The sequence below is a fragment of the Cervus canadensis genome, chromosome 13 (genome assembly GCF_019320065.1).
Source record: "Cervus canadensis isolate Bull #8, Minnesota chromosome 13, ASM1932006v1, whole genome shotgun sequence".
NCBI lineage: Eukaryota > Metazoa > Chordata > Mammalia > Artiodactyla > Cervidae > Cervus > Cervus canadensis.
Window position 1 is genome coordinate 35367673 of NC_057398.1, and position 13320 is coordinate 35380992.

General features: G+C 52.3%; 1 protein-coding gene across 5 annotated transcripts in view; it reads left to right on the plus strand.

Annotated features, from left to right (window-relative positions):
- The window catches only part of H6PD (hexose-6-phosphate dehydrogenase/glucose 1-dehydrogenase), a 35471-nt gene that overhangs the window by 16624 nt on the left and 5527 nt on the right, over positions 1-13320 (plus strand). For all 5 annotated transcript variants that reach the window (XM_043486317.1, XM_043486315.1, XM_043486316.1 and 2 more), the window contains one exon: positions 793-910. In XM_043486317.1, the coding sequence (XP_043342252.1) occupies positions 793-910 (118 nt within the window). The remainder of the gene's footprint in view (positions 1-792; positions 911-13320) is intronic.

The following is a 13320-nucleotide window of genomic DNA, read 5'->3' on the forward strand; positions in this document are numbered from 1 at the left end:
TTACATCCAGTTCTCTTTGGAGCTACAGTGTTCCAAAGATAAGCCCTTAGACCAGTGCCTGTCCTGGTAGGTTTTCACTTGTTTAGGGGAAAATTATATTAAAAAAAATACTGGATGGTATTCAATTTGAAACTTTTCTTGCTCCAATTTTAGTGTTAAAACACCTTTCTTTTATTAAAAATGGATGGTAATAGAAGATCAATTCAGTTCAGTCGCTCAGTCGTGTCTGACTCTTTGCGACCCCATGGACTGCAGCATGCCAGGCTTCCCTGTCCATCACCAACTCCCGGAGCTTGCTAAAACTCATGTCCATCAAGTCGGTGATGCCATCCAACCATCTCATCCTCTTCCGTCCCCTTCTCTTCCTGCCTTCAGTCTTTCCCAGCATCAGGGTCTTTTCCAATGAGTCAGTTCTTCCCATCAGGTGGCCAAAGTATTGGAGTTTCAGCTTCAGCATCAGTCCTTCCAATGAATATTCAGGACTGATTTCCTTTAAGATTGACTAATTGGATCTCCTTGCAGTCCAAGGGACTCTCAAGAGTCTTCTCTATCACCACAGTTCAGAAGCATCAATAGAAGGTAGAGAATCTAAAAAAGGCTGCTAACCCTGTGGAGGTTACTGAGAGGTTCTTGAGTCCTTACTGGGCTGTGAAGGCCTGGCATCCGGGGACTTTTGCTCCCGAGAGTGTCTCCTCTGAGTGGGATGGAGAGGTTGCGGGCCCTTCCGTGGGGTCAGGATTCCCTCTTGGTCCCCAGAGAAACCCACAGCTCCGCAGTCTTTCTCCCTGGCAGGTAGTGGCCCAGATCCTGCCTTTCCGAGACCAGAACCGTGCGGCCCTGGACGGCCTCTGGAACCGGCACCACGTGGAGCGGGTGGAGGTCGTCATGAAAGAGACACTGGACGTGCAAGGTGCGTGAGTGGTCCCCGCCCTGCATCAGTGGTTTGGCATTGGCCCCCAGGGCGCCATGGCCAGAGCTGTGTGTGTGCATGCTCAGTCACGAAATCGTGTCCAACTCTTTTGAGACCCCATGGACTGTAGCTCGCCAGGCTTCTCTGTCCATCAGATTTTCCAGACAAGAATACTGGAGTGTGTTGCCATTTTTCTCCTCCAGTGCTTGCTTAGAAGATTTCGCTGGTGTGCAGTCTCCTTTCGGGGCCTGTGTGTGCCCAGTTCTGGGCCATGCTCTACCCCAGGGTGCCCGCAGGCAAGCCCCAGATGGTGACGGCTGCCCTTAGGGAGCATGTAGTTGGGTTATGTAGACTTGGCCAAGGCACTGAATGCTGGCTGGCAGTAAACCCTGGGAGGTGAGCTGGCTTCCTTGTTGAGTGTGGTGGAGACCATCAGCGCGCAGGGCTCCCAGGCTTCTGCTTACAGCAGCAGCCCCCTCTGCTTTCATCTCCTCTCTTCTCTTTACCTCCCTTCCTTCCGGTTCATTCATTCTCAGCTCAGTGGTTGCATTGTCAGGGAGGCCCTGCTGACTGTCCCAACAAGGTCCACTCCTGCTGCACACTCCAAGCGAACACGCCTCCCTTCCCTGTCCCTCCTTGGCCTCATCTCATTCCCCCGTCTGTCTGTCTGTCCCACTGGACTGGAGGCTTCCGGCCACCTCCTTGCTGGCACCTGGCACGCACCTGGGAAGTGCTGACCAAACACTGCAGGAATCAGCAGTATTGACCTAGGAGTCAGGACACCTGCATGTCAGGCCCATCTCTTCCCCTGAGTGACCTCACTGCGTCCTGTCCCTCATCTGTGTGGCCACCGACTTGTGTCAACCACAGCAGCTGAGGCCCCTTGAGCCCTGGCTTTCTGTGACTCCATCACATCTCGTGAGCATTGGCTGTATGTGTTCAGAGCTTCGGTTCATTTACCCCAATGATAAAAGCTAGTTCCTACCGTGTCCTGAGGCCCCAATAGCCAAATGGGAAGGGCGCTATTATTAGCCTCCACCTTCGGATGAAGTTTGGTGATGAGCCCAAGGTCACGGCCGGATATGGTGTAGCTGGGTCCCCGTCCAGGCAGTCTGGCTCCAGCCCCAGGCTCTGCACCATGGCAGCCAGCTCATCCCCCAACTTCGTGCTGCAGCCCTAGGCTGCTGTCCCACCCTTTGGTGTGGGCCTGGGCAGAAAGGTGGGCCCCAGACCCCTTGGGCCCAGAAGGGGCCCAGGAGGTCTGTGTCTCTTCTCCGCTCCATTCCTCCCGTCAGCTTTCTCCCCTTTCCCCTTTGAAGTGTGTTTAGGGCTGGAAGCTCTGGGTGGGTGTGTGTGGGGGTTTCAGGGATGGGAACCCAGCTGCCTGCTGTCCCCTGATGCCTCATGGGTTCACCTGGAGATGTATATTGGGACAGACTCCAGAATGAATGATGCAAGTGGTGCTGTCAGGGCCAGGTGGGAGGAACAGTGGGCTAGGGTACCAGACAGGAGCCGGCCTGCAAGGGCCCTGCCATCCTAAAGAGGAACTGGGCTTCTCTGTCTGGAACCTGTGTGAGAAAAGGGTGCTCTCCCCACTGCAGTGAGCCTTGGTGGCTCTCCTCACACCTTCCAGATTTCCTCTCCTGTCCTCAGCAGGGGCTCAGGCTGTGGGTTTCCGCCTGGGGCCTGTGTGTGCCTCCTGTCCTGGCAGGACTGAGGGCTGGGCCATGCCCTGGCTTCATCCGCAGAGACATGACCTACAGATGACCTACAGATCTGGTGCCAGGCGCCTGGCTGGGGGCGGGTGGGGGCCATCCCCTCTCTGCCTGGATGTGACACTGGGTCTCCTCTCCTCCCCCATTTCTGGCAGCTCCTTCCCCAGTCCTACCCTGTGATGTCTGGAGTCACCAATTGGTGGTGTTGCTTCTTATTTCTTCCACCCTGCCCCATTGTTCTTGGTTGTTGTTGTTCAGTCACTAAGTCCCAATCAGCTCTTTTGGACCCTATGGAATGCAGCACGCCAGGCTTCCCTATCCTTCACTGTCTGCCGGAGTTAGTTCAAACTCATGTCCATTGAGTCGGTGATGCCATCCAACCATCTCATCCTCTGTCGTCCCCTTCTCCACCTGCCTTCAATCTTTCCCAGTATCAGGGTCTTTTCCTATGAATCAGCTCTTCACATGAGGTGGCCAAAGTGTTGGAACCATTCTTCTTGATATTTGATGTCATTTGTAGAATCCATATGAAGCTAGGAGCTAGGCAAAGGCCCTTCCTTGCAAAGGTACCTTTGAATGTCGGAGGAAGGAAAGCAGAAAGGAAGACAGAAAGGTAGGCCAAGGTCTGAGCAGATCTGTTAGTCGTGGAAAGCCCATGGCAGGGAGAATCTTGGGTTTGACTGCTAGTATGATGGCTGAGGGTTAGAGGGGAGGGCGGCCTGTGGCTCTGCCTTCAGGGCTGCTATGTGGGACCAGAGCGTCAGCCCGGTTGCCTTTGGGGTGTGGGTTCCGAGCAGTGGGTCTTATTTTTGCCAGCTCCAGAGTACATGCTGCTTCACTGGGCCCAAAGCAGGGCAGGTCTTGGGGACCCACCAGATGTGCGGGGCTCACAGCCAGGGCAGGGCTGGTTCAGACCACTCTCCTTGTCAAAGGTGGCCAGCGGCACGGCAGCTGTCCTGGGTGCCGCATCTCCCTGGGCAGGTGTGTACACAGGCCTGATGGTGTAGGGTGGGATGACTTCCTGCCTCTGTGCTCATCCCTTCAGCGAGGGGCTATGGACCTGGGTCCTTGGGAACAGCCAGAACTGGGGGTTCTCTTCCTTGTGCCTCTGTTTCTCCTTCTCCCTCCCTCTCCTTCTGTCTTGTCTCTTTCCCCGGGGACTAGGGGACCCAGAAGAACAAGTGTTCTCTGCATCCCAAGGGAGGGGCCTTGTGCGTCCCCGGCACTGATCCTCTCTCTCCCCTCCCGATCTGCTTCAGGGCCCTGCTGGACTCAAGCTCAGGCCAGGAGCTGGGGATCCTGCGGTCACCCCACCACGGCCAGTAACCCTGTGTCCAGCAGACCAGGGTCATGGCTGTGCCTCCCCCTGGGGGTGGGGGTAGGAAGCTGCAGGAGGAGACTGCCCGCCCTGCCTGAGGTCTCAGCATCTTGCTGTCCTGTGAGCTCAGCCGGCACGGTGCTGCAGAGGCCGAGGGCGGCCAGCACGCGTCCAGGCAGGAGTCCCAGCCCCGTGGTCTGACCGTGAAGCAGAAGGACAGAGTGTGGGGGCCTTCTCCCCTCCCCCGCCCCCCTCACTCACTCCTGTGCCAGGAGGCCCCCAAGGGACCCCGCTCCTAGACTGTGGCCTAAGTGCTGGAAGGGAGGGGGCTACGGGCCAGGCTTGGTCCCAGACAGACCCTGAGTGGGGGCGTCTGAGCAGCACGGGGGTTTGGATGTCTCCTCCACCCTGCCCCACCCCCACCCGTCCCCTGGCTCCCTCCCTCCCTGCCTCCCTCCCTGCTGTGAGAGGCTTTTTCTCCTCTCCTGCCGCAGCCTCTGGCCCAGAGGAGTTCGCTGCAGTTGAGGCTGCTGCAGAGGCAGGAGCGGGGAATAAAGGAGGTCGGGGGAGGGGAGCGGTCCTCCTGCAGCCCCAGCTCCCTCTCATCCTTGTCTGGGCCACCCCTCTTGGAAGTCCCGTCCTGAGAGTCACAGAAGCCCTGGCCAACCCCCAGCTCCAGGGGTCTCCCAAGGCAGCCCTCTGGGCCATCCAGGGAGTGACATTGTTGGGGCCGCTAGCCCGTGTGTGGAGGTGACCCCCACCCGCCCTCATCACAGCCACAGGGTTGGGCTCTGCTGAAAGGGGGGCTGCTGTCCTCACGGGGCTGCCGTCCCCCCACCTAGAAGTGCAGGGAGGGGGTCCCAGGTCTGTGGCACCCCAGAACCCAGGCTCCTAATCACTGCGCCCACAGCTTCAGTCTGTCCAAGTCCTCGGCAGTTGGCCTTCCTGCCAGACGTGCCCCGGTTATCTCTCTGCCACCCCGGTTCTCCTCGGGCTGGAAGGCTCTCCATTTTTTTTTTTTTGGCAAGAGAAAGGAGGGAGCTTTCCTAAGGACCGTGTGGCTGTCCCTGCTTTGGGGGTCCCCGATCTGACATTGGTCACCCTGAGGCTTGGAGTGACTGTTCTGTACCCCTTGCTGAGGTACCAAGGCAGCCAGCATCTCCAGGTACACGGCAGCTGTCCTGTCTCCTGGCCTGGTGTCTGGGGGGCGGTGGAGGGGGGTGCTGGCGGCTTGCTCAGCAGGGCCGGCGCCCCTCCCGGTGTCTGCAAGGTGAGCCCAGAGCCGCTGCTGGGCCTCCAGCCCGTCGGTTCGCTCTCTCCTCGGCCCTCTCCCCGTTTTTATTCTTAGCGGTCCCAGAACCCATTGGTAGAGACCGCAGCCAGCTTTTCATTTTGTTTTTGCTTTGCTGGGAAAGTCCAAATCTCCCACCCAGGGGAGGCAGCCGGGAGGGACTTCTGGTCTAAGATCTGAAGGCTGCATCTTTGGAAGCCTCTGCATAGTGATGGCCATCCCCGTTACCTGTCCCTTGGGATTGTTTTAAGGATTAAGTCAGATAATGCGCATGAAAATGCTCTACAAATGGAGACTGCCATTCTCCTTCCAGGTGGGCTGGGAGGGGAAGCAGCAGCGTCTCTGACTCTCTGGGCACCAGGTGACTTGTAGGTGACTTGTGTTGGGTTATATAAAGACGGTAATTGATCTCCAGTTCTCTCTTATGTCATTCACCTAATATTTTCTCTCTCTGTCACTTATATATGTACTTAAATTTCCATGTATTGACAGCCTGCATAATGTATCCCTTTCAGTCGCTCTGTGTTTCTGTTCAGTCCTGTTTATATCACAGAATATGAATTGTTCTATTATTAGGCATCTCAGTTATTTCCACTTTTTGCTATTTTAAATAGTACTTTGCTAGCTTTTAAAAAAAATTAAGGTATGATTCACATACCGTAAAATTTACCCTTTTTTAAAGTGTACCATTCAGTAGTTTTTAATATATTCACACAGTCATGCAACCATTATCTAATTATAGAACACTTATGAGCATTCTAAAAAGTATTTTTTCTTTAAGTGTACTTCTGAAGTGGAATGACTAGACCAGATGGGTCAACACGACCTTATGGCTGTTTTTACATCTTACTGGACTGTTTATCAGAAAATTTGCAACAGCTGCATCCGTCACTGGTGACATTCCTACAGCTCTGTCCACATCGGGCCCCCATCTTCCCTGTTCCCGCTGGCTTGGTGGGTTTGCAGCTGCTCTTCTCAGAGTACCTTGCATGGGGTGCTGCCCGGGAGGTTGTGAAGGGGAGCATGACTAAGGAGGAGAGTGATGGTCCCCCGTGCCTGCAGCCAGGGACTCGATGAGCTCTGTGTGTGAACAATTCAGGAGCCAAGCTGGTCTTTTCTCCAGTGGCCTAAGCTGGCTGTGCTTTGTTCCAGGGGTCCCTGGCCTCTGGGATCTACTGCCTGATGGTCTGAGGTGGAGCTGATGTCATAGTAATAGAAATAAAATGCACAATAAATGTAGTGCACTTTTAATCATTCCGAAACTGTCTTCCCCCACCCCAGGTCCATGGAAAAATTGTCTTCCATGAAACTGGTTGGTGGTGCTAGTGGTAAAGGACCCGCCTGCCAATGCAGGAGATTTAAGGGATGGGGGTTTGACCCCTGGGTTGGGAGGACCCCTTGGAGGAGGGCACGGCAACCCACTCCAGTATTCTTGCCTGGAAAATCCCAGGGACAGAGGAGCCTGGCGGGCTATAGTCCATAGGGTCACAAAGAGTCAGACACAACTGAAGCTAGGGACGCACACACATGCTTTATTCTATCCTTGTTCACGTATTTTTAAAAATTAATGTTTTTGGTTGTGGTGGGTCTTTATTGCCGTGCTCTGGCTTTCTCTAGGGTGAGCAGGGACTGCTCTTGGTTGCAGTGAGTGGACTTCTTGTTGCGGTGGCTTCTCTTGTTGCAGAGCACAAGCTCTCGGACACGGAAGCTTAGTAGTGGTGGCTCTCGGGCTTAGTCGTTCCTTGGCATGTGGGATCTTAGTTCCTCGACCAGGGATTGAACCCAAGTCCCCTGCATTGGCAGGTGGATTCCTATCCACCATACCACCAGGGAAGTCCTCCTTGTTCACATACCGATGGGATTTTGCCTCTCAATTTTCAGCCTAGGAAAGATACTGGGAGTCATATGTGTCACTTTCAGGAAAAGGCAGTCCACAATAACTGGTAGTAACCAGAAAAAAATCACCTTGTTGGGTGCTGTCAAGAGGACCAGCCCCGACCTGGGCTTCACCGCCCTGCCTTTCCCCGATGAGGTGCCAGCCATGGGCTTGATCACTCCACTTTAACTGGAAAGACAGCTCCGCAGGAAAGGATCCAAGTCGACAAATATATGGGCTGTGCTGAACACAGGCTCACTTCCCCTCCCACCCCCAAGCTTGAAATTAAGGAATGAAGGAAGCTCTCTTTTACACAGCAGGTAGTAAACCTAGGAATGCCTCCTCTCCAGGAGTGAGAGAGGATAAAAATAGGAAAAGGGCCACTTAGGGATTTGCTGAACTAATGACTAGTAAGCAGATAACAGGGCTCTTTAAGACTCTGCTGTGTTCTCTCAATCAAAAATTCAGCTGCTCTCAAAGCTTTAACTGTCCTCTTTGCACTCCTAAATCTACTCGAATTCATTGATGCCAGGATACACATTTTTTACATATTCGAGCCTCTCTGAAGTTGGGTCTACTGTGGATGGGGTGATAGAATTGAATTGGCAGCCTGTTTCCATCTTGTTGTTGTTTCAGTCACTTAGTTGTGTCCGACTCTTTGTGACCTCATGGGTTGTAACCTGCCAGGTTCCTCTCTGTCCATGGGATTTCCCAGGCAAGAATACTGGAGTGGGTTGCCATTTCCTTCTCCAGGGGATCACTTGACTCAGGGATAGAACTCTTGTCTCCGGCATTGGCAGGCGGATTCCTTACCACTGAGCCACCTGGGAAGCTAAAATGTGAACTCCTTCAAGCCAGATCTTAGTTTCTGTCTCATTTTTGATTTGATGGAATTTAGTCCATCTCCAGCATTGTCTTTCCAAGCCCTAGTCTTATATATATATAACCTCCAGTTACCTCTGAGGTACTGATATTTTCACTGGATGTATATCACTGTGTCAGACCCAGCCGATTTAGAACTTAAACCATCACTGTATTGTTCTCATGAAATACTGTCTGCCTTTTCTAATTTTTTTTTTGGCTGTGGTGGGTCTTCATTGCTGTGTGAGGGCTTTCACTAGTTGCAGCGAGCAGTGCCTGTTCTTCATTGCACTGTGTAGGCTTCTCATTGCAGTGGCTTCTCTTTTTGCAGAGAATGCTCTAAGAGCGAGCAGGCTTTGGTAGTTTCAGGGCATTGGCTCTGTAGTTGCAACTCGTGGGCTACAGAGAGCAGACTCAGTAGTTGTGGCACACGGACTTAGTTGCTCCGCGGCATGTGGGATCTTCCTGGACCAGGGATCAAACCTGTGTCCCCTGCGTTGCAAGGCGAATTCCTAACCACTGGGCCACCAGGAAAGCCCTCCAACTTCTTTATTTTCAAATAGTGGCTGTTCTCTGAGTTGTCAGTTGTCTCTGACAGGCCTTCTCTTGCAGCCCCTGTGATAATAAAAATGCTAGCCAGTGTGTATCAGTGCTTCCTGCATGCCAGGTATTGCTCCACACCCCATGCACTTGTTAGCTCATTGATGTTCACAGCAGCCCTGCAGAGCAGGCACTGCGGCCAGTCCTCTTTTATATGTGACGTAGAATCACTTGCCTGGGGTCACAGAGCTAAAAGAAGGCACAGCGGGTCCTGGAACCCATGCAGCCTGGTTGCAGAGACTGCAGACCATAATCCTGCACGGCCTTTCATGGATCCAGCCAGGCACCTTGCAGTTTTCCCTCATCCATTCAGTGTCTTTATGCTTCACTGTTTGCTCTGGCCCTTGTTACTTCCTTCAGTTGCAGCCAAAGCTGTCCATTGATTCCATTCCCACCTGTCCCCTCTCTGTTTATTTTGCAAATCGTAGATGGCTTAATCTTCTCACAGCACCTCTCTCAGGGTTCCACCTCCCTACTCTAATAAAAAAAGAGTTTTATTGAGAGATAATTCACATATCATTTGTTGTTGTTCAGCCTCTGAGTTGTGTCTGATTCCTTGCGACTCCATGGATGGTGGTCTGCCTGGCTCCTCTGTCCATGGGATTCTCCAGGCAAGAATACTGGAGCAAGTAGCCGTTTCCATCTCCAGGGGATCTTCCCAACTCACGGATCGAACCCAAGTGCCTTGCACTGGCAGGTGGATTCTCTCCTGCTGAGCCCCCATCATGTAATTCACTTATTTAAGTGTAGAATTCAGTGGGCTTTGGCATATTCATAGAGCTGTGCATCCATCACTACAATCAGTTGTAGAACATTTTCATCAAAAGAAGCTCTGTATTCCCCCCCGCCCCTCTGATTAGCTGCCACCCTCTGATTACACCCCTCATCCTCCTAGTCCTGGCAGCCATAAACTTACTCCCCGTCTCTATGGATTTGCCTAGACATTTCATGTAAATAGGATGTGACTTTCTGGGTCTGGCTTCTCTCACTGAGCGTAATGTTCTCAAGGTTCATCCACACTGTATAGCCTGTGTCAGTGCTTCATTTCTTTTTTTTTTAATTAATTATTTTTAATGGGAGGATAATTGCTTTACAATATTGTGTTCATTTCTGCCACAGATGAACATGAATCGTCACAAGTGTACATATGTCCCCTCCCTCTCCCACCCCACGCCACCCCCCTAGGTCATCACAGAGCACCAGGTTGAACTCCCTCTTAGTGGTTGTACGGCAAATTCCCACTGGCTGTCTTTTTTACATAGGGTGATGTATATGTTTCAGTGCTACCCACTTCATTTATTTTTTATTGCCAGATAACATTCTGCTGTGTGGATGGATTCACCACATTTTATTTATCCACTTATCAGTTGGTGGACATTTGAGTTCTTTCTCCGTTTTGGCTGTCGTGAATAAGGCCGCTGTGAACATTCGTGTACAAGTTTTTGTGTGGACATATGTTTTCTTTTCTCTTGGGTGGTTTGGAGCTGCTGGATCGTGCAGTAACTCTGCTTAACTGGTGAGGTCAAGGACTTTTAATAGCTCCTCAAGCCCCTCAGTCTCCTTTCCAAAGCCCTTCCCATCTGTTCTCGATCTCTGCTCTTGCGAATCACAGACTGGCCACTTCTGCCAGACTAGCCAGGCTCACCCCCATCCATCGTCTGACCTGTGTGTCGGGGCTCTGCCCTCTGGCTTACGCTTGTCACCCCAACCAGGACATAGCCCAGGGGCAAAGTCGGCCCCCTACATACAGTTCTTTGAGACACACAGCAATTTAAAAAATCTGAATTATTTGTACACATGAGATTGTACTTAATGATCCAGTTTTTCGTGTTCTCTGTATAAATGACAAGATTCGGTCACTGTGGGCCCACATACCTGTGAGGCACTCCCCGCCTGACTGCAGCCGAGGGACACGGCCCTGCCTTGTCCTCCTCACACCTTTCCTGGCCCATGAGGTGCTGAGCCCCTGGCCCCTTGCGTCGACCCCCGCCACCAAAAAGCCCAGCTTGGTTTCCTGCTTCAGCCACCAGCCTCCACTTCTGAAAGCCACCAGGGCCTGTGCTGCTCAGCCCCACCCAGGCGCCCTGTTCTGCCTGCGGCTGTTTGCGTGGGAATCACAGTGGAGCCAGGCAGGTGGTGAGAACGGCAGGCTCTGGGACCTGCTTTGTTGTTCTTTAGTCCTGAGTTGTTTCCAACTCTTTGCGACTCCATGGATGTAGCCCACCAGGCTTCTGTGTCCATGGGACCTCCCAGGCAAGAATATTGCAGTGGGTTGCCATTTCCTTCTCCAGGGGATCTTCCTGATCCAGGGATTGAACTTGTGTCTCCTGCATCTCCAGCCTTGCAGGTGGATTCTTTATCACTGAACCGCCAGGGAAGCCCCTGGGGCCAGCTGCCGAGGTTCCAATTTCATTTTTACCCCATTACCAGCTGTGTGATCTTGGGCAAGTTGCTTGACTTCTCTGAACCTCAATTTCCTTACATTGTATTTATTTTTAATATATTGAAATATATATTTTATTTATTTGGCTGTGCCAGGCCTTCATTGTGGCAGGATCTTTAGTTGCAGCATATGAACTCTTAGTTGTGGCATTCGGGATCTAGTTCCCCAACCAGGGATCAAACCTGGGCCCCATGCATTGGAGTGTAGAGTCTTAGCCACTGGACCACCAGGGAAGTTCCTCTTTACATTTTAAAATGAGGGTAATAGCAGGACCTCTGTACATGTTGCTACTGTGAGGGGTAAATGGACTGATATATACATCTGCCGTTATTGCTGTTATCTGTTATCTTTTTCTTGATGTCTTCTCAGTGATATTGTGAGTACTTTGGAGACCAGACCACCGTGGGGCCGGGAGCCTGAGCCTTGGTTTCCCAACCGGGGGCATTTAGGATAGTTTGGCTGCAGCAGCCGGGCTGGGTGTCCTGTGTGTCCCGGGATCTGCCTCCTTGACCAGAGCCGCAACCTCAAGCCCCACTCTCGAGGACCAGACACCTTCCCAGGAGCCGACTGTGGGTCTCACTTCCTGCCCCGTGACACGGGCGCCACTGCCACGCCTGGCCTGTAGGACTGAGCTCAGGCCAGGCGGCCCCTGCTCGCTGTCCAGCTGGCCCAAGCCTGGCCAGGGCAGGTGGGCCAGGCAGGTCTGAATCAGGGGCCATTTCTTTCTGTTGGTTTGAATTAAGTATTGATAAGATAAAAAAAAGAATGATTACACAATCCCAGGTGGCGCTAGTGGTGAAGAATCCACCTGCCAACACAGGAGATGCAAGAGACCCAGGTTCGATCCCTGGGTCAGGAAGATCCCCTGGAGGAGGGCATGGCAACCCACTCCAGTATTCTTGCCCCGGAGAATCCCACGGACAGAGGAGCCTGGCGGGCTACAGTCCATGGAATCACAAAGAGTCAGACATGACTGAGCAGGCACACGCACACACACACACACAATCTAGGTAACATGCAGAACTATGATGTAACAGATACCTGTGAACTTGCAAACCTTGGGTCCCTCCCCCAGTCCTATCCCAGTTCCTCTTCTCTGCAGTCCAGGTTTTAGGTGGACTTTCCCCTTGTTTCTTTATCGTTTCTGTGTGGATCCAGTTGCCTAAAAACGTGCTATTTAATTTTGAAGAGTCAACACGCTGTGTGTGTGTGTGTGTGTGTGTGTGAGAAAGAGAGAGAGTGTTGAGTCTTTCTGTCTCTTCAACCTGCATTCAGGATAATCTGCATGGATCTGTCTTCTAACTTTTTTTTTCCCCCAACCTTTCGTAATCCATAAAACCTGTCTATGGAATTTCTTATTTCCCCTTGTATTTTTCATTGATTTGAAATTCTGTTTATCCTGGTCATATTATATTTTCAAAGCAGTTTATATATTTATATTACATCATCAGCTTTATTTCTCTGAACATGGAACCTCCGAGGTGGATCCCTGGTGGTGTGTGTGTTTAGCTTCCCGGCCACACAGTGTTCTGCGGAGTGACTGCGGCGCTGTATCTGGTGCTTGAGATGCTGCAGGGAGCAGGCAGATGCAGTCCTCACCTGATGGAGCATCAGGGTGGCAGGAAGAGCGAATAACAGGCAGCACCAAGTTAGTCAGGGGAAACAGCCGAAGATAGGGCCCTCCAGGAGGGCAGGCCGAGAGTTTGGTAGAATCTCCTGGAAGCCAAGACCTGAAAGATGAGCAGGAGCTGCTGGGTAACAGAGCTGATCCCACGTTACAGGTGATGCACACAAACCTTCGATAAACAGCTGCTCTTCCGGTGGTGATGTCTCCTTTTTCTGTACGTAAGGCTGTGAATTGGCCCGAGTCTCAGCAAATCAGCAGAATGTGAGCCATGCCATGTGAGGTGTTGTGGCGTTTGAACCCTAAGCCTTAAGACCACTGGCTCGTATGTATTTGAGTCACTGGTAGTCAGAGTTGGTTCTGAGTCCTGGAGGAGGAAGTGTGTCGTGTGTGGTTAACCAGCTCCTGACTGCTCATCCCAGCCCTGGGCCTCTGACTTCTTCCTCTTGTGTAGACGGGGACGGTCGTGGACCCGCCACGCCAGACCCTGTGGGTATAACAGGAGGGGTGCCTGGCGTCTCCACGCTGTGCCAGGCACAGTGAGCATTGTTGTCACTGCCAAGCTCTGTGGTCATGTTCTTTCTATGTATCACCTTCTTTTATCTTCTCGGCAACCCCATCCACTGGCCACCTGCCATTTCCACCTGTGTGTTTTAGGCTTAAATACAGCTGGTTTCCCCTC